The sequence below is a fragment of the Poecilia reticulata genome, linkage group LG9 (genome assembly GCF_000633615.1).
Source record: "Poecilia reticulata strain Guanapo linkage group LG9, Guppy_female_1.0+MT, whole genome shotgun sequence".
Classification (NCBI taxonomy): domain Eukaryota; kingdom Metazoa; phylum Chordata; class Actinopteri; order Cyprinodontiformes; family Poeciliidae; genus Poecilia; species Poecilia reticulata.
In genome coordinates, this window is record NC_024339.1 from 21351776 (window position 1) to 21376836 (window position 25061).

The 25061-nt window shown below is 39.2% G+C and overlaps 1 protein-coding gene across 2 annotated transcripts in view; it reads left to right on the plus strand.

Moving 5' to 3' along the window:
- Positions 1 to 25061, plus strand: part of kntc1 (kinetochore associated 1) — a 30060-nt gene that overhangs the window by 1789 nt on the left and 3210 nt on the right. For both annotated transcript variants that reach the window (XM_008418569.2, XM_008418568.2), the window contains exons 6-60: positions 75 to 152; positions 245 to 279; positions 380 to 490; positions 622 to 715; positions 1160 to 1212; positions 1299 to 1411; positions 1574 to 1628; positions 1713 to 1811; positions 1900 to 1943; positions 2039 to 2101; positions 2196 to 2271; positions 3295 to 3420; positions 3519 to 3685; positions 3808 to 3919; positions 4039 to 4182; positions 4272 to 4328; positions 4526 to 4600; positions 4696 to 4815; positions 5283 to 5426; positions 6581 to 6676; positions 6810 to 6913; positions 7006 to 7108; positions 7195 to 7329; positions 7434 to 7553; positions 7799 to 7871; positions 9104 to 9171; positions 9255 to 9556; positions 9653 to 9825; positions 10114 to 10214; positions 10674 to 10818; positions 10899 to 10955; positions 11038 to 11201; positions 12036 to 12140; positions 12238 to 12366; positions 12461 to 12577; positions 12661 to 12770; positions 12881 to 13109; positions 13277 to 13366; positions 13464 to 13629; positions 13865 to 13923; positions 14398 to 14614; positions 14690 to 14763; positions 16205 to 16415; positions 16517 to 16629; positions 16743 to 16798; positions 17102 to 17180; positions 17454 to 17578; positions 17665 to 17800; positions 17876 to 17971; positions 18117 to 18173; positions 18461 to 18515; positions 19976 to 20039; positions 20982 to 21111; positions 21199 to 21288; positions 22904 to 23058. In XM_008418569.2, coding sequence (XP_008416791.1) covers positions 75 to 152; positions 245 to 279; positions 380 to 490; positions 622 to 715; positions 1160 to 1212; positions 1299 to 1411; positions 1574 to 1628; positions 1713 to 1811; positions 1900 to 1943; positions 2039 to 2101; positions 2196 to 2271; positions 3295 to 3420; positions 3519 to 3685; positions 3808 to 3919; positions 4039 to 4182; positions 4272 to 4328; positions 4526 to 4600; positions 4696 to 4815; positions 5283 to 5426; positions 6581 to 6676; positions 6810 to 6913; positions 7006 to 7108; positions 7195 to 7329; positions 7434 to 7553; positions 7799 to 7871; positions 9104 to 9171; positions 9255 to 9556; positions 9653 to 9825; positions 10114 to 10214; positions 10674 to 10818; positions 10899 to 10955; positions 11038 to 11201; positions 12036 to 12140; positions 12238 to 12366; positions 12461 to 12577; positions 12661 to 12770; positions 12881 to 13109; positions 13277 to 13366; positions 13464 to 13629; positions 13865 to 13923; positions 14398 to 14614; positions 14690 to 14763; positions 16205 to 16415; positions 16517 to 16629; positions 16743 to 16798; positions 17102 to 17180; positions 17454 to 17578; positions 17665 to 17800; positions 17876 to 17971; positions 18117 to 18173; positions 18461 to 18515; positions 19976 to 20039; positions 20982 to 21111; positions 21199 to 21288; positions 22904 to 23058 — 6070 coding nt within the window. The remainder of the gene's footprint in view (positions 1 to 74; positions 153 to 244; positions 280 to 379; positions 491 to 621; positions 716 to 1159; positions 1213 to 1298; positions 1412 to 1573; positions 1629 to 1712; positions 1812 to 1899; positions 1944 to 2038; positions 2102 to 2195; positions 2272 to 3294; positions 3421 to 3518; positions 3686 to 3807; positions 3920 to 4038; positions 4183 to 4271; positions 4329 to 4525; positions 4601 to 4695; positions 4816 to 5282; positions 5427 to 6580; positions 6677 to 6809; positions 6914 to 7005; positions 7109 to 7194; positions 7330 to 7433; positions 7554 to 7798; positions 7872 to 9103; positions 9172 to 9254; positions 9557 to 9652; positions 9826 to 10113; positions 10215 to 10673; positions 10819 to 10898; positions 10956 to 11037; positions 11202 to 12035; positions 12141 to 12237; positions 12367 to 12460; positions 12578 to 12660; positions 12771 to 12880; positions 13110 to 13276; positions 13367 to 13463; positions 13630 to 13864; positions 13924 to 14397; positions 14615 to 14689; positions 14764 to 16204; positions 16416 to 16516; positions 16630 to 16742; positions 16799 to 17101; positions 17181 to 17453; positions 17579 to 17664; positions 17801 to 17875; positions 17972 to 18116; positions 18174 to 18460; positions 18516 to 19975; positions 20040 to 20981; positions 21112 to 21198; positions 21289 to 22903; positions 23059 to 25061) is intronic.

Consider the following 25061-nt stretch of genomic DNA (forward strand, 5'->3'; position numbering starts at 1 on the left):
TATATATATATATATATATATATATATTTTTTTTTTTTATAACTAGAAATCTCAAATCTTGTTTCTCGTGACAGGGATGTACCATGTCTTTCTTCTTATTAAGGATGGGTTTTTCCACATTTCAAACCTCGCTTTGACAAAGATCGAGACAGGTATTGAATATTTATGTTGGATAATATACAGTGTTTATTTGGAGCCACTCTTTAAACACAGTAAACTATATTTTACCCTTTTACTATGCAAGCATGTAAAAGTATGGACGTCGGAGCTTTGAAAGAGGTGAGCTAAGGCCTTTATTCTCCATTATGCTACAAGATAATAATAAAAAAATAATAATTTAAATGACAGAAAAATAACAATCTCTCTTTCCCATATTCAGCTCCAGAGTCTCATCAGGGTAGACTTTTGCTCTACTGAAGATTACCACGATGAAGGCTGCAGTACAGCAGTGATCTTCAGTCTTGGCCTTGAAATCAATCTAATTATTGGGGTCAGTGTGCAAAAGAAGTGCTTGATTTACTCACTGTATCTGTGTATTGTCATTGGATTCATGCAAATAGAAGCAAAGTGAAATTTTTGAAAGTAAATTGAGAAACCCACTGTCATGTCAAAACTTGGCAGGGGGACAAAGAAAATATTGTGACTCACTGGAAGATGGATCCTGTTCAGGGAAAGATGTGCTTTGCTCAGTCCATCAACAACAGCCTAATTCCTGGTAAGGTGATTGTTTTGCAGAATCATGGTTTTTATTATAAAAGTTTTAAATTGTAAGCAAGTCAGCACAGTGCCTTGAAAAAGATGACTCTACAAATATTGACTACCAGGGACTAAACACCAGTTCATACCGCTTGTTTGAGATTTTTAATTGTGTCCGTGTAAAACCATGCACAACATTCTCTTGCTTTTCAATGATGCACCATAGTGTATTTGTCTGAACTATAAGTGCACACAAAAATATGCTGAAGTTTACGCTTAGAAAGTATGAAAAAGTTCAGTTTATAAATAAGTTTGCAAGGCGTTGCAGTGTGTGGTCTGTTAACGTGTTCAGAAGGAAACTACACTGAAGCTAGCTAAACTAGCTAACAGAAATGTCTGACACACAAGTAGAGGTGAAATGGTAATGAGCTTCTTGTTCTTACCTTGCGTCTTATTTTTACAGGTGTGAGAAAGCTGGTAGTGATGGAAAATCTGTTGTATATTTTGGACTCCGAGGTGAGTTCGATGTTGTAGGGTCTTTAACATTTGCTTCGCAGGCGGCAGATTCAATGTTTTACATTTATGTTGTAAATTTGCATCAGGATGTTCTGAGCGTTTGGGACCTGCATTTTCTTGTCATGATTCGCTGCTGGCCAGAGCTGGCCATTCACGACTTTGAACTAACCACGGAGTGTGGCTCTGCCTCCATGGTGATGTAAGTATGAGTCTGCCGTAATAAAGTCGTGCAACTCTCTCTACACATAGAGATGCGTCTCTGAAGTCCAACCTATTGTTTGTGTGCATAATCTTGGCCAATAAAGCAAATATGAATCTGAGTCTTTACGCCAAGCTGAATGTTTTCTATTGCTTGTTGCAGCCAAGACAAGAGCAGCATGAAGATGATTACTCTGACGAAGCAAGACAACAGTCAGGTCGCTGCACATTTCCCTCTGAACAAACTTGGAAAGCCAACTACCGACTGCTTTTCTGAAGATCTACTGCTTTTTACTTTTCAGATTAGCTCCCTTCAAATCAGATGTCTGCCCTCCATGAGTGTTTCCTACTCTCTTGACGTCTCCTCTGTGTCCTGTCTTGTCCAGATGAAAACAAACATGGTGAGCAAATCAAACCTTTACCAGGCATAACATAAGAGAACGCTGTACAATATCTATCAACGTTGCAATGAATTTTGTTTCCATCTAGGATACTATTTATTTGGTCGAGGGGATTTGTGAGAACCCGGAAAGGTGAGACGCTGTGTGTTGTTTTCAAAAAACGTCAGCCGTCGCTTGTATGTTTTTACAATGAAGTTTTATTTTTCTTAAATTCTCTCTGCACGTAGCCGAGGAGAGGCTGTAGCATCTGTTGTTGTCAGATGTTTCACTGAGGCTTTACCCGAGAACAGGTACCTAAGTATGATCTGATGGATTTCTGGGTGGACTGTGTGTTGTAACCCACAAGACTAATATTAGATCCGTGTTTTTCTTCCCTGTTTCTAGACTGAGCAGGCTTTTGCACAAACACATGTTTGAGGAGGCTGAAAAGTTTGCAATTACATTTGATCTTGATTTGGAGGTAAATACATCTGTTTTGTAAATTAAAGTAACAGCATTTCTGCTGTTACATTACAGCAGAAATGTATGTTACATTACAGCAGAAATTCTCCTCAAAACTCTAGAGTTTCTCTGGAGTTTGAGGAAGACGAGTCTGGAAGATATATTTCAAATATGTTTTGAGATATTGAAGAAATATACATACGGTTGACTGTTGCTTGTAATTATTATTTTTTTCCTTTCTTTGTTCAGTGGGAGTATTAGTAAAAGTAAATTTATTTAAAAATATGAATATATATGGAGATATCTGGGTTTTTTTAGTTTTACAAATGCAGTACTTAAAATACTAGTGCCCTGTTCAATAATGAGTGAGTTTTATTCTTAAGAGAAAGTATCTGTGTATAAGGTGCTTTTGCTTTATTCATTCAGGTTCTGATTGTTTAGTTTTTTTGGGAACTTTCTTTTTATCGTGAACGCAATAATTGCAACAATATGCAATGATTAAAATTTCAAGTTCATCCAATCCTACTTTTAAGTGCAGATACTCCACAGGATATGATGTTATGGGCTTATTTCCCCCTGGAAACCTTATCAGAGTGAATGTTATTTATGAAGTCTTTTAATACTAGGAGTTTTTAATACAAGTCTGGAGGACTATTGTGGTCAGTCAGTTGGAGAATTATGGAAATATCACCAGTTCAGCAGAACTTGTGGTAAAGGTCAACCTTTCTCCTTTACCAGCTCAGACAAAAAACCTGTAGAAAACATGTGAGGTAAGTCGAAAAGAAGAGAATAAATGAGAGGACTGGATGCTCAGAGTTCCTTCTCTCTGTGTCTCCCAACTTGATGCAGTGTTATAGGAAAGGACTAATAGTTTTACCTACTTACAGAAGAAGGTTGCACAAAGCATCGAATCAGGGTTTTGTTCCGTGTGATGTCATGCTACTGCAGCTGTCTTTTTACACTTGAGATTTGCATTTTTGCTTTGTTTGGTTTGCTGCTCTTATGAAGGTGGTTGTGAGCTGACGGTTTTATTTTTGTGCAGCTTGTGTACAAAGTGAAGCTTGACTTTGTGCTGGAGCAGTTGGCCTCGGCGTCAGTGGGTGGATACGGACAGGAAGTCTGGTCCGAACTCGTAGATGAGGCCAAGACAAACCTGATGAAAATCACAGTACGTTTTTTTTTTTTTTTTTTTTGACTCTGGTTTCTATCTAGATTATTTCAGTATATGAATGCTGACGCTAACAGAGGCTGTGTCTTTTCCTGCAGGATGAGCAGTATGTGGTGGACTATTGCCTCAAAGCTCCGTGGCCGACCTTTGACACCGCAGAGAAGATGCTAAACCACGCTGCCTCTCGATACGCCTCCTTACAGATCCAAGAGGCCTTGGCTCGACTGGCAACGTTCTGCAGCCTCCATGGAGTGGAAAACTTCAAGTAAAGTCAATATCTTATTGTCTTACCTCTTATATTTTGTCATAAAGTATGCATTTTATTTTGTGCACGGTTTGTTGCGTATTTCCTCCGTGTTACTTGGTGTGTTGCTCTGTCACCTACAGTGGGATCGCATGGATTGAGTTTCTGAACAGCACCGACATTCTGGGAGACGTTCTGACCCACCTGAGAGAGGGAGACATGAGGGGCGCACAGCTCCTGTGGCTGAGATACGAGGTAACACGAATAATTTGGGAAAAGGCTTTGTTCACGCAACAACATCAGTACACTTCTAGCTGCACTTCTGAAGTCCTTTCGAGACGACAGTTCTGTGGACTCGATGTGTGATTCTGCAGGGACAGATCGCTCTGGAGTTTGAGGAGAAGAGTCTAGAAGCAGTTCTCTGTGCCATCCCAGAGGACCTGCCATCCCAAGACCTCTGTCCTTGGTTTAGGACAGTTTTTGTCCCTTTTGTGAGGAGAGTCCTTCCGAGAGGACAGGTGGAATGACTTCACTTTCAAATAAATAAAAAAAAGTGTGCCTTCCTTAGTGTATGAAGCTTATTCAAGTTAAATAATCTTTCTTGTAGAGAATCCTGGCTAAATGGCTCGAGCTGAAAGCAAGAAATCTGGAGTTAACTGAAAAGGTAAATTAGACGATCATTTCATTTAATTAAATAATGATTACTCTGACATATTGTTAGATTTTGGGTGTATCTTTAGTTACACTTGGTTATGAATTATTGCAGTAACTGTAGAAATTTCTCCAGATTTCTTAAGTTAATGGTATGAAAAAAGCGACTTATAATATGGATTAATTGTGATGAATTGAATGTTCCTTCAGGGGTCTTGGCCTCAGAATGGGCTGGATTTGGCCATTATTGGGCTTCCCTCTTTATGGACCTGGATGAAATACATTGTAAGAGACATTTTTATTGTATTTTCTTCACCCTGACGTACAAACTTATGGAATATAGTTGAATATTTATTTTTCTGCTAACCGTGTCTCTGAAGGATGACAGTGATTGTGCAAATGAGCTGCAGAGCCTCAAATCTCTTGTGTCCAACCTGCGTCAGCTGCTGGACCTTCACCAGAAGTACAGCTGCAGGCTGTCGCTCTCAGTCTTTGAAAAGGTTTGCTTGTTGTTGGAGATTTGCTCTTTCCAGGCTTAACAACGGATCATATCTTCTGTCGCTATTAAAGTTACGGCTCAGTTTGAACAGGGTTCAGTGGCAGTCTGAAAAACACAGGAATTTTTCAGTAAAAGTATTTTCCAGGTCTAGATAAGTTTGGATAAAGAAAATAAGTGTGGGAAAATATCTGTAGTTCCCGTTTTTATTCCTTATTGCATCTGTTTAGGCCTGCTTCCTTCCTTCTTTGTGTTTTCTAATTTTTTCGCTCCGTCATTGTGTTCTTCTTTCTTTTGTGTTTTCGTCCTTCCATGTTCCTACCTTTAATTCTAAGTATGTAACTCAGACTGGTAAATGTAAATCACTTTGTTTCTTATGTTTTGTAAATGCTTTAATAATGTTTTTCTGCGTAATTCAGTTGCTGCATATACTAAATGTTATTTATGAGGGTTTTTTCCCCCCATTAACAGGGAAGCAGGTTGAGTGTGGCGTTCTTCATGCTGGACAAAGTTCCAGCTCCAGAGCTGATTGCCGCCACAGTGGAAAGCAGCGTTCGGCCGTACGCCGAGGAGCACGCGCTTCCTTTTGACGAGTTACTGCTGCAGTACATCAAGGTAAAACGCCTCTACCAATAAACTTCATTTAAACCAAGATTAAATGTATATTCAGTTAAACAGATATTCTAACAAAAAAATAAATAAAAATACAACATTTATTTAATAAATGTAAAGCCTTATTAAAATACTTGAATTATTTAAAATCACACCAATTCTCCAGTGTCATATTTATTTATGATCCTTTTCTGCTGCATATATTCAAATTACATTTTACTTAGACAAAGCATCATCACAGCTGAAAAATATCCTTTCATATTTGACAATGCAAAGAACTTTTTTTATTAATTAATTCACACTTTTTTTTTATTAAATACATTTAGAAATTCAAAGAGGTGTGAACAGAGTCTGGAATTTGCCTTCATCATTTTCCAGGTCTGAATAAGTTAGAGAACAGAGATAGTTAAGTATGCAAAAATGTATGATTTAATTTACTTGTTAAATTTTCTACAAGTTTGCTATTGCTTAATAAATGCTGTGGTTTTTAATTGGCTTATGTTACACTCCTCAATTTCAATTTAATTCAGTTTGTTTATAGAACGCCAGATCACAACACGTCATCTCTAGGCCCTTTAAGAAAGAAAAAGTTATATTTGCTTAATTATTCATCTTTGAGTTTACATTTTATCCATTTGTGTTTTGCTTTTTAACTTGCTGACTGTTTGCACATTGTTGTTTTTCCTCTCATAACAACTTTAAATCTGTTGATTGGTTGAGCTGCAATTTCACAGTCGACCAAAATGCCAGACCAAGCACTGCTATTTTCTGAGATACAAAATAAAAGTAATAAAGTTCACAAACTTTGCCTTTTTAGACTAAGATTATGCCAAATCTTAGTCTAAAATGCCAAAAGTTTTAGATTTTGAAATAGAGTTGATCTAAATTAGTCCATAAAATCATTGGCCAAAAACCACAGCCTTTATCAGATGATAATTTCAGCATTGTGTTATTTCAGTATTTGTGGAACCTTAAGACAAAAAGTCTCCAGTATTATTGCAGCTGGTTCAAAGGTGAAATATCCAGAATTTTATAAAAACAAACAAAAAAAATCCAGATTTGAATCATGAAATGTAGAAGCAAATATATGGTAACTTCTTCCTGAGCTAAATGTTTCTATTGTCATTAAGTGCCCTTTCTGCTGTGCTTTTCTCCAGGAGCTGCTGCAACGCTGCAGTTCTCAGACCACAACCCTTTTCACTGGATGGGAAGGCAAAGCAGTGGCTGTGCTCAGCTGCATGACTGACACTGATGTGAGTTAAACACATCATATACATCACAATGCACATCTAACTTCATTATATTAGATGGAAGACCATCAGCTGTAGCAGCAGAAAAAACGAATACAGACAGAAGAAAGTCTGAAGTTGTAAAATCTGCTCCCAGCTGAAGGTGGATGCTGTATTGGAGATCATGCAGAAAGCCGTGGTGCCCTGGAGCAACATGGTGGAGAGGCTTGTGCAGCAATACCTGGAGATGGATGGACCAAAGTGTGTTTGTAAAACCCTCACTTCTAGACATTTCTCTCAAAATAAAATCCCCAATAAGTTTAGATTCAACAGTTTTTTCATTTGTTTTTCAGACAGGAGCTTTTGAAGGAGAGCTACCGCCTGATGGAGATTCGGAAGCTTCTCCGTGGCTACGGCATCCGCAATTTCAACCTCTCCAACGGCACTCAAGTTCTGGTAATAACAGATTAATTAACATTACGAGGCGCCTCTGCCTTATACCACCAATAAGCAGCTGCTGTCTGTTGACTTGTTTTCTGCAGTCACTGATTCGATACATCCTGAAGCAAGACTTGCCCATGTCTTTAGAGGACTCCCTGACATTAGCAGCAGCATACAAGCTGCCGACAACACAGATAAATTACCTGTATCTCACCCAGTTGATAGGCCAAGGCAAGGTGAGCAAGTTTTTTTTTGTTTTTGTTTGTTTTTTTTTTTTTTGTTTTTTTTATCTATGTGCGTTTCTGCTGAGTTTGGATAAAGTCTCATGTGCCGCTTTCAGACCGAGGAAGTCCTGACTGTCCTCAAGAGGCTGTCTTCTGCAGAGGCGGAGTGTGTGATTGAGCGTCTCACGTCGTGGGCTCGGCTGCAGCTGGAGGATAAAGTCCACATATCTGATGAGGTGGGAGGAGGAGAGGAGTTATGCATTTACTTTTGATTAATATTTCCATCTATATTTATGAGACCTTGGTTGGCTGTTTAAAATGATCCATAAACAACACACGCACAAGCGCTGATGGACAAGCGCCCCCTTTAAACGTGGGAAAAATCTGAAACAGAAGGACATTAAAAAAAAACCTTACATTATGCATATGATCACTGTTTCCATTAAATTAACTCGATGTTCTGTTTTCATGTCTTTACCAGCACAAGAAACACCAGATGGCCGTAGCTCAGGTGATGGTGGAGGCTCTAAAATATCAGCATTTCATTCAGAAACGTAAGTGTTACAGACAATGTCATTTGGATACACTTGGATCTAAAAGAAAATTGAGTGTCATGAACAAGTTGGAGACATTTTGAAACTCGTATAGATTCAGTAGACAAAGCTGAAGTGTTTCAAACATTTATTTCTTGTAATTTTGTTGATTATGGATCACAGATAACAAATATTTCAGTGTCTTGGAAATATAGAACTTTGTGAAAAAGTTAACTAAACATAAGATTTTTTAAATCCACTGCACACCAGCATGATTGTGATAAAGTATATATATGTATCAACATTCAATATGATGATCACATGATTAAACAGAAGCTCTGTAGCTTATGGCAGCCATAATGGAGGACCCTGTTTTAACCCGTAGATCCAGGCTGCTCTTCATACTTTTATCCACCAGATGCCTCTAAAGTTATTTACTGAAAACTTCCAGCCAGTTACATTTTTTCTAAACAAGTTTCAGAGAGTTTTATTTGGCAAATAGTTCAAAGAATAAACAAGAGTCTGATATGAAAAACTCGCACATTACATCTCTGTTCAAACACAATCACAGCTAAAGATGTGAAAATATAGTCCCACCACCCATAAGGATTTCCTATGTTGCTTTTACATTTTAATCAGACAAAAACAACCTGAGTAAAAGCCTGGCTGTACAATAAAATCCAACTAAAATGCTGCAGAATGACCATAAAAAGGAATTTCATCCTCAAAAATACAGCGATGTGGCTGAATTAAAACAGTTCTGTGGAAAAATAGATAAAATTCCTCCACAGTGATGTAAAAAAAACTCTTTAATCATCATAAGTTAAATAAAAATGCTTGATGGCAGTTTTTGCCCCCAGTGGTGTCACAACCTTTTTATTACATTTATGGAGCAGTCACTTTTTTCATATGTAGCCGGGTTGGTTTGGATTGATTTTTTTTTTTTTAAACTCTAACTAAATTAATTCATCAATTTGAAATGGCATTTTACTTTTACTCTAGATATTTTTTCTTGTCTAATAAAAGCGAAATGTGAATCTTTAAGAGGCCAAATAGTTTCTTTTTTACAGATCCTTAGGTTGTAGCCATGGATTTAATTATCGTTACCTTGTTTAATTATCGTCTATTTTCTGGATATTTTCGGTTCCAACAGTCGTAGAGATCTGCAACATGCACAGAAAGGTTGTTATAAATTCACACCTAAACTACCCAGACTTAATGCCAGCTTTTTTTTTTTTTTTTGTTCTTTGCAGACAATGCTCTTAAAAGCATAGAGTGCGACTCCAACCTCATCATGTTCAAGGCGATCTCACACCTGCAGGTGACGCTCATTATCTGGTGTGTTTCTTAATGAAATTTCAACTTTTAAGTTGTAACTTGCTGCCTCTCTACCTGATTCCTCAGGAGGATTTTGATGTTTTCTTCACCCCTTCCAACTACGAAGATCCAAACATCAGAAAGCAAATCCAGGATCATCACATCACGGCGTACGAAAACACGCGAGCTCGCCGCTCGTCAAAGGGGAAGGCTCTGTCGGCTCCGGTTGTGGCGAATGATCCCGACGGCAAGACCAAGACCATCTCCACAGAAGCCGGGTTACGGCGGCTCGGGCGGCAGCTGCAGCGCACCGAACAGGAACTGTGGTCTGACCTCGGCCTGCGGGCGCTGAGGGTGGGGAAGGTGGAGAAGGCCCTGAAGATCCTCAGGTTGGCATGCCAGACGGCTTTCCTGTGGATGATCAAAACTGTTCAAGCAGTGAGGATCTCATGACATTATTGTTTGTTTTTTGTTTGTGTCTTCAGTGAGTTGTATGAGCACCACTCCAACAGCAACACGGGGAAGGTTTTGTTCACCGCTGCCAAGACGTTGTGCCAGATGCTGCAGGCGGATGTTCCCATGGTGATTCCTGAAGGCATGGATTTGCCTGCAGTCATCCACAATCTGGCCTGCCAAGCCATCACTTTGTGCAACTCTGGTAAACAACTGAATGTAAATTTTTCCTACTGGTCAACAGGGTTTTATGTTTGGAAAAAATCTATCTTTATTCTCACTGGAGCTGAATTTTATGTCACTTTCTGCCTAACATGCATTCATTGTTTATCTCCTTTTTGTGTGTGTTTCAGATGCATATTTATAATGTAAAGAGCTTTCGTACAAAAAAATAAAAAAAATCTTAATGTAAATTTAAAATACAGCATGCTTTATGATTATTTTCAATTTTATGTTTCAAATTCCCAGAGGATAAATAAATAATTTTTTCCAGATTTGCTGCTGGACTGCCTGGAGCTTTGCAAGTGCACACGGATCGCCATGGATGTGTATCATCAGTGTCAACTGTCGGATGACTACGGTTTCATCGCCAAGGTCAGCAGTGTTGCTAGACACAGTGGCCTGCAGAAGTATTCATAAGCCTTGAAGCTTATGAAAGCTTTTCACACTTTGACACGTTGCAACCACAAGCTTCAGTGCGTTTGTTGAGATTTTGTGTAGCATAGACTAACATGAGCATAATTGTGCTGAAGATAAATATTTCAAGTTAATTTTGCAAATACAATTCTGAATAGTGTGGGAGATCCGTGTGAGATTCGAAGACTTTGAATGCTTTTGGAAGGGACTATTCTTAGACAATTCAGTTTGCTAAATTTGCCCTGGTAATGTGTGCAGTAAGTTAAAGTCACTCTGGTTTATCACAAATAAGTTGATGTGAATACCTGAAAAAAAAGAATCTGGTTTGGATTTCTTTATTTAAACAACAAAATAATCAGGAAGTTAATTTAAATGCTTTCAACTGATTAATCTTTTCCTAATTTTGCGATGTTGCAGGACTTGAGTTTGGAGGCGGGAAAAGATTCATACTCTCAGTGGAGCTTTCAGGATGTTTTTAATGAAGACTGCATTGTTTTGGATCCGGTGTCAGTTCTTCCTGTACAGTATGAAATCACCAACTGCCTGTTGCCTATTCCCCAGGGTAAAAAAAAAAAATCACATTTATCTCCTAGCATAGTTTCGCTCTGATTGCGCAGCTCTGATATGTTGTTATTCTTGCAGATATTAAACTATTTCCGTTGGATTGTTCCTGTCTGTCACATTGCTCATTTGAAGACGGTAGGTGTTTTTCTTTTATTAATCTTTTTTCCCTCCCTAAAATAAATACATTAACCTTGACTCTAACTTGGCCTATTTAAAGGTTCAAACTACCTGCAGACCCTCCTCGGCCCGCTGACCAGCATGCTGCAGATGCTGCAGGAGTGCAGTCAGCTGGAGTTGGCTCTCAGAGAGCTGGTCAACTCATACGGTAGCTGTCTGCAGCATGTCACCTCAAATGTTATGGACACAAAGCTAAGTGTGCAGGTAGGACTGACCTGTGCTGTGTTTCTTGCATAATTGTCCCATTTTTCTGTGTTTTTGAAACTAAATGACTCTTTGAGTTCCATAGTTTTACATCAGATTCTTAAGTGCTTTAAAGCATTTAAGAAGGGTGAAACTTTCTACTTAAAATATAACCACTAATTGTTCTCCAAGTCAGGCTCTACCAGCAAATATAGATTTTTTTTTCTCCCCATTTACAATAAAGCATGAAAGTTGTTCATATTTCTCATCGATTTGTTTGTCACTTGTTTCTATTAGCAGGATTTGGAACAATTAAAACCAGATTGTGATCGTCCCTGAAAGCTCAACAATATCTATTAAATTCACTTAACCAGTTACATTAGAATAGAAATATGAGCTGCAGACTCAAAAATGTATATTTTTGTGGTGTTTATTACTGCAATGTTTTTTAAATTGATCTCGACTTTAAATATTTTACTACATACAATCAGACTATCCATTCAGCCCTGCTTAGACTGAGCGTGTTATAATTATGACGTGATAGTTCATTCATTCACTCATCCATAGAGATCCAGAGATTTTTCTATTTGATTTGATTGATTTATTTCAAACAGGTTTTTAAAAATAAGAAATAAAGCAATCAGTAGGATAGAGAAAACATGTGCAGACATAAGTGTAAAATTATGTAAGTTTCTAGATTTAATACATCTGAATGCCATCCTTCAAATAACAAAATGTTACATTCTCATCCATTTTACCTTCTACAAATTATTATTTTCTATTTGTGATGTTGAGATAAATACAGAGCATTATTCACACGGTTAAAAGAGTTACTTGAACTGTATTCATTCTCAGCTTTATGATACCCACAACCTTAAGAAGTACAACGTGTGTCTGAACGATGTCAGGAAAGCAACAGTATCCACTCTGAACGCTGTGGCTGCCGGCCTTCTGAACAAGGTGAGCCACGCTTATTTTCCTGAAATTGTAGCTCGAAATATTCAGTATTTTAGGCCGTTTTACGTTCATGATGTATTTTTCTTCTTTGGGGCTGCAGGTGTTCAACTGGAGAGTGGTTGATTGTGATTTGGCGATTGGTCTTTGTACACTCCTACCCAAAGCAGAAGTCTTCAAAATATTGTGGAAAGTCATTGACAACACCTGGCAAAACTATGACAAAATCCTGGTAGGCAGGATTACCAAACACATTTGGTTAATATTTGTGTCCCTGGTGTCTACAGAAAGTGCTTCTGTGTGTGTGTGCGGGTTGATTATTCCAGGCGGTGGCGAAGATTGGGGCCGATCTCTGTAGTTTATACAATGAACCAGAGGAGCAGAAGAAGTTTGTGTCAGTCATCACCGACGCGGAGTGGGGAGTCAAGCTTGGAAAATTAGAGGTAATGCTGTTCTTCCTCCAGCTTCGGTGACGCTGCCTTCTTATAAGACAAATCACGTTCCTATACGTCCTCCTCTTCCTCAGATCTCCATCCAGCCGGTGTTTCGTCAGCGTCCGGAGTTGAAGAGCTGTCTGATCCCCGAAATGGTGAAGAACAGGAAGATCACCCCCGACATTATCCTCCAGTATTGCAGGTGAGACACCCGCCTCCTCTTAATTGTCCTTCAAAAGACTTTTTTTTAATCTATTTATTGCTGTTTGGGTCCCTCTGTCTAAAAAAAATGACCCCTCTGTGTCTCTGCAGTACTTTTGGTCTGGACCGTGATCGTGTGATCAACCAGTACATCACCACCTTGCTGCTGCTGCAAGAGGACGAAGGCGGCAGCGCAGCTGCAGCGGGTGCATCGTGCTCCGGCCTGGATGAGGAGCAGCCACTGTGTGATGAAGAGGCTTTGGAACGGATCCTGCAGATCATCCCCATGCTGAGCAGCCCCAGCGAGCTCACCGCCAGTCTCTGCGCTGCCCTGTTTAAGGTAACAGTGCTGCACTTTAATTGTGTTCAAAGACATTATGGTTTCTCACTTGAAACTATTTTATACTACTTGCACATGAATCTTCTAAGTCCTTTCATTGAACAAGAAAGGTCTTTTTTTTAATAGTTTACTGGAGGTTAAACAAAATGTCTCTGTCTTTCAAACAGCTCAGCCCGTACAACTACGAGCGGATCGGAGTGGTGCTGAAGATCATACAGGTTGCAGATGAGTATGTGGCCGCCTTCTCCCTCAGTCAGGTGAAAGCAAAGACTCTCTTCCATCTTTATAATTTAAGCCTGATTTTCCTCTGGGATCAGGAGTTTTAAATGTGACCATTTTATTTTCATTTCAAAGGCGATGGGCCTCCTTCAGCACCTGAAGTCCTACAAGAGAGTTTCTCCTCCCTCGGATGTGGAGAACACGTATCTTCTGGAAAACAGTCTCATGCCGAACCCCTTGTCCAGTAGCAGGCTGCCTTTCCACCTGCTCATGCAGACCAAACACTTCTGGAAAATTATCTGTGAGTTGACCTCTTCACCCTCTGTTTTAATTACTTTATCTGATAATGAGTCATTTAAGCCAGACGTGACGATGCTTAACTCTCAACTGAAGGGAAACTGAAGCTGCATTTGTCGTCTGTTTTGTGGTATTTAAATCCTTAGTTAGAAAAATGTCTGAATAGATTCTCTGCAGATAAATTCTGACTCCTCTTTGTGTTTTATTTTTTGTAAATGAAGTGTTTTTTCTGCTTACAGCTCCTGAGCTGAATGAGGAAACGTTCCCGACTCTTCTGCTGATCAGCAAACTGATGAAGGTTGGTTTCCATCTGAAGTTTAACTGAAAACAATCCATCCGTCAATTATTCATCCTTCCCAGTTGGGAGTTATTCAAAAGAAGAATCAAAAACAAAATGATTTGTTCATTCTTTTTTTATGTAACTCTATTCATTTGGTCATCTATCATTTCAGATTTTCCACCCTTCTGTTTATCCATTCATTTCATCTTTATGTCTTCCATCCATCCATTCATCCATGTCGTTGCAATCATCAAATTGTTCATCCTTGTATCCATTAATCTGTTATCCATACCTGTGTTTGTTCCTGCGTTCATTCGTTTGTCTAGACTGATTGCTATAGACAAATCTGCCATTATATCACAGTGAACTTTGGTATTTAATACTATAAATACCCTGAAACCTCTTTAGTGACACAATAAAATGAATTAATCTTGACATGAAATATGAGCATAAACCCCATAAATTAAATAACCTTCCCTCTTTTTTTCCCAGGTGAGCCTCGATAAGCTTTACATGTCAGCAGCGAACCATGTGTTTGAGAAGAAGATGAAGCCTTTAATCTTGGAGCAAAGGAAAAATGTTCACGGACACGGCTACAGCAAGGAGACTTTGAAGGTGGCCAAGACCATGATGAAGTACATTCAGTGCATCCAGAGCCTGGAGTGGGCTGCAGCCACGGCACATAAGATCACACAGGAACTGCCACCAGGTCTGACCCGCTGCTGCGCTCGACTGCACAGTTTTTGTTGCTCAGGCGTCTTAATTGTCACCTGCTTCTCTGAAGGCTTGGAGAAGACGCAGTCTCTTCGGTACTGCTTGGGTCTTGGAGAAGCGTGGCTCAAAGATCCAAATCTAGAGGTCTGTGTTGCTGTTTTGACCCGCAGATATATTTACAATCAGATTCACGATGTCTCCTCACTTCAGGAAAGTAAACATAGCTTATTAAACTCTTCTGGTAACACTTTATTTGACGGGGTGTGAATAAGACAGACATGACACTGTTATAAACATGACATAACACCTGACATGAACATGAATAAGTCTTCATGAATATTTATGACTTGTCATAAAGTGTCATTCTGTAAATCATGACACTTTTAGTACAAAGTTGACATTATTCAACATTGTCTTTGTTATGACAGCTTGGCATTAACCTAGACAAAAAGCCCCGTGTCCCACAGATTTCCACCCATTGCATTGTAATTATCCACACACCTTTAATGATTAAAATCTGCTCAGATGCGTCTCCTGTGCAGCTCTGCTCCTCTCAAGCCTAAAACCGGTGAAATTTAATCTACATCTCAGAACTTAAAAGCTGAAATATTCTGACCTGTTATTAAAAACACTTTGAGAGCATTACTCTCTCTCTCTCCCCCCCCCCTCTCCATGGAGACGCTGAAAACAGAAGTCATCACTTCCTTTTAGTTGAGCCTTTCCTCTAAGGCCAGCAGATTTTATCAATGCGTTTTAATGCAAGCTGTGTAGAACATTGCATTATTCATAACCGGCCGTTGAGTTTGTAGTTGATCAGAACTTCTGTCATGTAATTTAAAGTTTAGAGGAAGCATGAACTTGAGGAGAGTATTGATGAGGCAAAAATGCAGTGTGAACACACCCCAGAAGATGCATTTCTCCTTACACTCCAACCTGGTGAAATGTTTTTAGGAGAAGATGAAATCACCATTTGTGTCCCCTGTGATTTCTACCATGCTATTTTTTTTCCATCATCTGATAAATTGAGTCAAATTAAAAGGTATTTCAGTAAAATTATTCAACTGCACTATTGTGCATGTATTTATTTCTTCTAAGCATTTTTTTTATGCCTTTACACCAAAATCACTTGGGAAGATTTTGTGTTTTTGCAGTGTAGCTTCTAGTGCAAATATCTTAGTAGACTTGAAATAGGACAAACTAACTTAAAAGTAACTTTTCGACAAGATATATGACCTTGTTTAAAATCATTAATTCCTTAATATTGATGAAAAAGTACTTGTTCTATTGACAGATAAATTAACTTATAAAATATCTTGTTATAAGTTAAATAATCTGCCAACGGAACTAGTACATTTTCATCAATATTAAGGAATTCATAAATTAAAACATGCCTCTATAGCTTGCTAGAAGTTACTTCTAAGTTAGTCTATCTTATTACAAGTTTGCTAAGATATTTGCACTAGAAGCTAGACCAAAATCACTCGGTCAGATTTTGTGTTTTTGCTGTGTATGTGCTGCACCAACATGTTTGTCTCCGTCTGCATTCAGAAACGTTCTGACTGATCAGTGTTGGGCTCTGTCACAGGAAGCTGCCCGGGCCCGAGGGGAGACCTTCCTGTCGAAGCTGAAGCTGCAGTTTCAGCGTTCTGCCACGGAGAACATGCTGATCAGCAGTCAGCTGAGCAGCCCAGAGCTCCTGAAGCTGAGCGGCCTGCCTGCCCGGCTCATCATGGCCCTGTACGAACACAGCAGCGTGGAGCAGCGCTACAGAGAGATGGGAGGTCAAACCTTTCCCGGTGAGCCACAGTCTTAATTTACCCAATTTTTGTTTTTATGGGGTTTTAAAAAAAAATTTTTACTACAATGGTTTTCTTCTTGTTTTTAAAATATGTCTCAGATATACATGCTGCCGTGAGGGAAATCGCCACAATCAACAATGTGGATCTTGGGAAAATCTGCAACATGCTCTTTGAAAAATGGATCTGCAAAACAGGCCCAGCTGTTACCAAGGTCTGTAACATTTTCTTTTTTCTTCATGATAACCAATAATTTGTATCGATTCAAATCAAATGATTGTTTTCTGTTTCATTTACTGTTTTGCTTATTTTTACCCCAAATTAAAGGAAATGGGAAATCAGGATTGTGTGACCAACATTGAGGAGGATCCAGACTTATTGAGGTAAATATCGCAGCTTTGCTTGATCCTCAAATAAAGTTGCACTAATTTACAAAATTCGCTGCTGTAGCTTTTAGAAAGCAAAGTTAGAAGAGGCAGGATGCATAGAGCAGAAGCTTCATTCCTCTGCCCCGCTCACTAACTTCTTCCTTTAAATGTTGTCCTGCAAACATTGGTTTAAAAACTACAATGATGCAAATAAAATCTGAATATATTTACTCTATTCTACAGATTATCAAATGGTTGACATAGCGCATGCAGTAACGAAGAGCTTGAACACCTTTTCTTTCATTTACCATCCTGCAGGGCGGTGCACATGCTGCAGTCCTACCCCATGGACGACGCGATCCGTCTGCTCAGTCCTATTCTTTTTGCTGAAACCTGGGTGTGTCTGAAAAACTTTTATTTTTGACTCGAGAAAGATTGTCCTGTGAAAGTGGCTGATGTTTGTCTTTAAGCTGGGCGAACTGATTAATCATCTTTAACCTTCCTCAAAATGATGCAAAATGCAGCTTCTCCTCTTTTTTTTTTAAATCTGAATTATAACTTTTGAAATACTTTTCCCCCCTCTGTTCGGCCACCTTGGAGCTGTTAGGAATTGCTTCTAAATGTTCTGTATAAATACAATTTGTCCTTACCTCAAAACCGCTTTCCGCAGCCTCTCAGCTCTTCTGGGCCTCGTCTGACTTTCTGCCACCGAACTCGAGTTCTGCTCTGCCTCATCCGCCTCGCTGACGCAGAGACTCTGGAGGCTCAGCTGCAGATCCCGAGGAGCAAATTTAAGTGAGAGGCCAGGAAACGCGCAAACTGCAGTTTTGAAATCAGAAGATGAGTTGGCACGAACGTTTTGTTTGTATCGTCACACGCAGGTGTTATCTGAAGTCTTACATCTTCGTGTCTCAGCTGGAGGCATTAAATATCCCCTACACCGTTCAGTCCTTCCTCAGCAGCCCGAAGGACGGCTTAGTTAAAGGCCTGTGGAAGAACCACAGTCATGAGCCACAGGTACATGCTGGCAGAAAGCTTTAGATCCACCAAGTTCTGCCACATTTCATGAAGTGGTTGTTGTTGTTGTTGTAGGCTGTACGTCTGGTAGCCGACCTGTGTCTGGAGTACCAGGTGTACGACCCCCAGCTGTGGAACAGTCTGCTTCAGAAGCTGCTGGGCTTCAATTTGGTGAGGGCTGCTGCACCAGAATATCTACCTTTACCAAACAACACGAGCTTCTGTTTCTAAAAAAATAAAATAAAGTGTTTTTAAGGGAAAATAATCGATTGTTGGCATGTTGAAACTTCAATGTGCATGCATCTGCTTCTTGCAGATCGGTCACCTCCAGACGGTGCTGGAAGCGATTGTGGCTGTGCCAGCTTTATGGGAGGTATTGCTGCAGTTAGTCTATTTTCTGTTTCAATAACAAAAATAATACAAATACCACAACTAATTATGGGTCGCCTATTTAAAACAGACAAAAAAATAAATGAATAAAAAATCCCGTTGCTACCTGTAAGATCTGTTACACGCCAGACGTCCCGCCAGCGGATGTCCTGTTGAAGAAGGCGTGGAGCCGAAAATAAATGGAGAAAAAAAAACCTTTATTAAAAACCACAACAACAGGAAATGCCGTTTTAACGAAGATAGACTTCAGATGATTTGTTTTATTTCCAGATTTCCAGTTTCTCCAGGACTTGGAGGAGTATGATCCTGGCACCGTTTGTCTCAGGTATGACATGTAAAACACTAAAGCAGATTAACTTGTGGCACAGGAATACAACCCAGAATTATTGTGAGATTTTGAAGAAGAAAAAAAGAACAATTCTTCTAATTTACATTTTGTTTAAATTTGGCATCCATTTCAGTATCCCACAAATCTTAGTTTTAATAAAACCTTCCTTAAAAACTTATGGACAGCTTTTTGCATGTTTCCATGTTTGGTGATTCACTCTGTGTCTTTGAGGATGGAGAGCCTCCTTGCCATCACCCTCATCTTTAGCTCTCTACATAGATTCTTAATTTAAAAAAACTGCTAGAGTCATGAATAATTATGATAAACTGTGCAATACCCTGTTTGCATGAATATTTGTACTAAAAATTCTCAGTACGGCTTCATCATAATGAAACTTTCAGTTTCATTATGATGAAGTCATGAAGTCAAACTGAGTCATGGGATGAAACAGTGTTGCTCATAACCCATATATTAATATAAAATCAGATTACTAAGATGTGGGTGTCACCATCAGAAATATCTGAAGGAAAATGAAAACTAAAAGTGCATAAATCCTCCTGATGCATTGTGTGGAGACATTCAATAAAACAAACGCATCCTCACAGACCCCCTGGTCATTTCTTTAAGATGTGAAGGAGGAAATACTTTAACTACAGCAAAGGGATCTTCATGTTTAATTATTCAGGAGAAAACCATTTATCCCAGAGTTCCCAGACTGTCTTAATTTATTCATAGCTACACTTACAGACCTTTGTTCCCAATGGGGACTGACAGTCACTCCAGCAGGCCGTGGCACTAAATTACTTTAAAGCCTCAGCATATTAATCAGTCAGGAAGCAGAAACTTAACATTTCTGAAGAAAACCTACCAAACGAAAGGTTTGACTGTTAAAAAGAAAAGTTGAAGGGCAAAAGCAGAAAAACAACAGCAATCATCAATGAAAGCGCTGCTTTTTTTCATTCGGTGATCTTAGCTTTTATATGAGCAGATGAGCACGATTACCAGACAGAGACACATGAGAGAGGAAGGCAGAGCCTCTGAGCAGAGGGAGGAGATGTCGGTTCCCCGATCCGTTGCTCGCCTTCCTGTCCGCTTCTCCTTCCTTTCCGCATCTCCTGGCTGTATCCCACTTCCACCCGTCTTCTTGGATACTTGCCTGATCTTGACTGATGCCAGGCGAATCTCCACCCTGGAGCATCTTTCCATATCGGACAGGGGGCTGACCTCTGGGCCTTCATCCTTCCTCAGTGGCTGGCTTCCTTTAAATTTCCACACTTAACGTTTCATGAGACAGTGGCAAACAAAACCCGCTCTTCACTGTGTTGAAATATTTTACATGCATTTGTTGAGTTTTGGTCTTGTTTTTTAGAGTCATAAATGCATATTTTCCTTATTGAAATGGTGAGCGTTTATCTTGATTGATCCTGAATTGTTTTGTATTTTTGTCTCGGTAACAGCTTCGGTTCCTTTGAGCCCCGACCAGCAAGTGATGCTCTACAGGACTTTTGTTCTCCTGCTCAAGTAGGTTTTTCTAACGCTGACTCTAAAGGAGTGATATGGTTTACGATGAATGGTTCTAAGTTTTTTTTGGAGGGGGTTGAAGTCAGAATCTGAAACGTGTGGGAGGCATTTGTTTTCTGCCTACTCGGGTGATAACTGCAGGTGTTTTCAGTTCAGCTCTTCTACCAGCCTCCCACGTCTGCAGAACAACATTTTTGTTCATTTTACTTGCAAAAATAGTTCAGATTCAGTCGGATTGGATTGAGAATGAAAATTTGTAAGTGAATTTGGGCCTGTGCTTTGACTGGGCCATTCTAACTCGTGATGTGAAGCGGAGGTTTTATGCCTTTTATTTGACACAAACTCCATCTGCAATTCGAAAATGATTGGCAGACGCAGCAGCACGAGTAGTTGATGCAGATGGACACGTTTTAAGTTCTTTAGAGAAAGATTAAAATCTTTATAGCCTGAACAATTTTTCTTTTACTAACCAGTTTGTCTTTTGTTTTGTTTGCTTCAATTGTAATTTCATGGTGACAGGGTCAGACATCCAGTAACTTACTTGAGAGCAGACTTGACCACAGCCTTTAATTCAACTTGGCTAAATGCAGGAAGTTGTTTTGGAAAAACAAGTCTCTGAGCGTAGTCAAATGAGGAAACTTCATGTTTTTCTTTTAATAAGGCAAAACTCATAGATGTTTTAGATCTACAATGAAAAAAATTGTTAAACATTTAAAACTAATATGACCTATTTAGCATTTTTAATTGAAAGGGGCTCCTTTGAACTCACAATTTAGCAGTTTTGGCCCATCTCTACTCAACCATTTTGTATGTAGGTTCATCTCATTTTCTGCACTTTTCTAATTAGCTTTTAGCTGCATCACCTTTTGTTTTTGACCCATTTAACACTTGAGCCATCAGTACTCTAGTTGTACACTCTTATTTTATTTTTATTTTCTTTAGGTGTCCCTTCCTCTTGAATCTGGACTTGATAGGAATCGCAAACCGGTTTGCCCAGTTCAATCTTCACGCCTTCGCTCTGGGAACTCTGCTTCTCATCCCCTGTGCAAATAAAAAGACACAGCAGATCCAGGTAAGAGCATTAACGTCTACTTCACGAGGAAAAAATGTAACTTCTGGGTTCTGTCTGTGACCAGACCCTGTGTCTGCTGTTTTCCAGGGGTTTCTGTCCATGTGCAACCCAGTGGCCATCCTTGAGCAGGTGGATGAGTTCATGAACACGGGCGAATTGGCTGGAATCCCTTCACAGGTCAGACTGGGTCAAAAATCCTTCTATTCGCCTCTCACAACAGTTTGCATCTTCAGAGGAAAACACGTGAGGCTGATTTTACATGAGCAGAAAGCAATAACTTTTTAAATGACAACTTAATTTATTAAAGGAACAAAACTATCCAGACTGACCTACCGTTATGTAAAAACATAACTCCTCTTCTTGATGTCTGCAGCAATCGATCATTAACCATCACTGGCAACTAATCGTTTACTGTGGAGGATGTTTGAGCCACTCTTCCTTGTAGAAATGTTTTTATTTTTTCACATTGGCTGGTTTTAGAACATCAACAACCTTTTTCATGTTACATCCCAGCATCTCAGTGTCTTTGTTTTTATTTTTTTATCCTTTAGATATGAACTTGTTGTGCTTTGAATCATTGTGTCACTACATAATCCCAGCAGCCTGGAGTTTTAGGCCATAAACCTCTGGCCAGATGTTCTCCCTCAGGATGAATTTATGCTCCCAACAAGCTGTCCAGCTGTTCGGTAAAGTTTCCCCAGAGCATGATACTGCCACTACCATGTTTGACTTGATGAGCTAGATGATTTTTTTTTTTAATCAAATTTAAGACAAGCTTTTTTGTTCTTCATGGCCAGCAGTGGTTTTCATCCTAGAAGTCTCCTTCAGGGTGCCATTTTTGCATTATATTATGAACACTGTACGCTCCTGGAGTGAATTTGATAGCTCAGTTACTGTTACATGTTTCCTCTACTTCTGGATTGATTCTCTTCATTGTGGTTTGCTAGAGTCTAAATTAATGACTTGTTTACTCTTTCGAAACCGACAGGTGTCAGTTTCTCGTGTCCTGTCTTATTTTGAATATGCTTAAATCAGGACATGACATGTTGCACTTTGAGATCTTTTCATAAGGTACTATTTAAGTAATTTCTTAATCCTTTCAACGACCTGGGCTAAAATTTTATTTAGCTGTCCTTAAAATGCACTTAATTACGTAAACTGTTAAACAATAACACATAGCAACATTTTAGACTACTTTATTTTGACGTCTCAGACCTCTAGTGGAGTGGTTTTGACTAAATCTGTAGCTAAATTTAAAGGTATTTAAAGTGAGCATTTGCTTCAAACTTTATTTTGTAATACTTTACATGTAATACTGCTTGCTAATTATCAAGCAGTTAATTTTATTTCTACTGTTTTACATAAACAATACATTTATAGTTTACAAAAACTGAACTGGTTTGCTGTAGTTGGTCACTTTTTTTTGCAGGTTTGTGTTTCTTGATTCATATTAGAGCCTCAAGCTTTACAGGTTCTTCCTGTACAAACATTCAGCTTCCATCCTGTTTGTATCACTTCTTTCTAAATGCATATTTCATGCAGAGAACACTGATGTATATGTTTCCTCTCTTTAATCTTCAACGCATTGACGTTAACGAGTCCCAGAAAACATGTGGAACAGGAAATTATGCTGGATGAGTTTGATTGTGTGAAGTTAAGGAAGCTGTTGGTGACACTGTTCAAATCGCCACAGAAATACAAAACGGTTTATCTGTTTAATTTAATTTAGTAATTTTGTTTTGGGTTATATTCTCTTCTAACTACAGGCTGATGCTTTTTTTATTCTCGTCAGATCAGGGAGACCGTCTTACAGTTCATCAGCCAAAATGGACAGCACCAGAAAGTGATGAAAACCAAACACTTCGCCCAGCTGAAGCAGCTCGTTGTGTCCAGTGGCCAACCGAACCAGCTGAAGGAGTTGGTGGAGTGTCTGATCAGCCAGAACTGGTAAGGATTTGTTGTTTTTCGTGAAAATTAGTTTTTTTCTTAAAGCACTTCAGACGTCCCTTCTCGTTGTCAAAGAATCAGATTGTGATATGAGAACACACTGGTGTGGACTCATCATCCAGGACAGGACTATTGATCCAAATTAATAGAGCAGTGGATCTTAACCTGGGTTCGATTGAACCCCAGGGTTTCGATGAGTCGGTCTCAGGGGTTCGACTGAGCCTCTGCCGCGGAGGTAAAGACACACTTGTGTAAAGTCGTGATGACGCCCCGCTTTGCCATCACTTGCTGCAGGGGATCACGTTACATTGCTTAGCCAATCAGAGCTGCGGAGGTGCACTGATTGAAGGAGCTCCACTCTCAGCATGGATTTGAACTTGTGTCTTTATTTACTTCAGCAAAGCTCACAATTTTTACTAAATTCTGTAGCTTTCGGTGTACTACTAAATCTGCTCCTTAGTCACATCTTTTCAGGGTTGGTACTGCCTCCAGTGGTGTGGAGGTGGTAACACAACTAATATAATTCACTAAATCAGAATACCACAAGGTCTTTATTATTTAATAATCTTTTTTCATTCTCTTAAGAATGTAGAGCTAATTAAATGATCTAAACAAGACCTTAAAGTGGTTTCAGTTTCTCTCGATGGCCAACCTGTTGAAACTGTGGCAAATTTTAAATACCTTGGGTCATTCCTGGACAGTCAGCTCAACTTTGCTGAAAACACTGACTATTTTTTGAAGAACACTACAGAAGGGTTCAGTGAATGTGCATATGAAACTGGTGGGTTCAGTACCTCAAAAAAGGTTAAGAACCACTGCAATAGAAACATATTGCAGCAAAACTTCAGGATGGGATTATTTGTGTCTTTGCAAGCTGGCTTTCACCAAGACCCCAGCTGTGGTTGCTGGTCGGCGTTTTTTATCGATGTGCTTCAGACATCATAAAAACCCACAGACTATATATTTGAGATGGATAACAAGAAACGACACCGAGAAATAAAGAAGTAACACTATGACTTTCTGAACTAAAATAGCATGAAGCAGCTTCTGCTGCAGGGAGGGGCAACTTATGGCTAACAAGTTTTATTTTAGTTGTGTTCAGTGGCTCGTAAAAGTATTAATATCAACTGAATTCTTTAAAAAATAAACCGCAGTCCTCATCTCACATGTATATGAGGTACGCCTCATAAATTATTTTAAAAATAAATTTGTTTCTTTCACGTGTGCATTTGAATAAGGTAAGAAATCAGTGGGTATTGAGATGTTTTGTGATGAACGATCACAAGATGTTGCATAACTATGAAGCCACCCAACTGGTAAAGACAGTCCATTAGAGTCACATTTGAAGGTCTAAGTGGTTTATTGGTGAACATTGGAGAACGAACAGCATCATGAAGATGCTCGGAGCTAGACACATGTCAATCCTGGAAGAAGAAGAAGAAGGAGAAAAAGACTGGAGCGGAGGCTTCACCTTCTAGCAGAATAACAACCATAAGTTTACAGAGCTGCAATGACAGCATATTTACGAGTTAGTACGGCCTAAATCCAAGAGTCTGTGGCAAGACTTGCAAATAAATGTTCACAGATTCTCTGCGATTTGACTCACTTGACTGTTTGGCAAAGAATCTGCAGATTTATGCCACTGGGTAAGTAAAGTTGGGATAGAAATACGACTGAAAGTAAAGTAAATGCGTGCCTCTCTAGCCAGATCCTTTTTCCATTGTGCTGGTTTTATTTAAAAACTAGGCCGTGGCACATTTTTTCTGTTTATTCGGACGAGAAGAACAAACAGAAAACAGCCTTGTTATTGGGCTGCCCGCTCCAAGTCCTACACAAAACAAAAGTACACAGCGAAATTAAAATTAACTCCTGCTACTTTAAGTTCACTTAAAGTTCACTTAAATATTCTCATTATGGAACAGATTTATTATGATGGTGATGATAGCAAAGAATAACTTAACAAATCTATAAATAAACTGGATGTATTTAGGTAAAAACAAAAA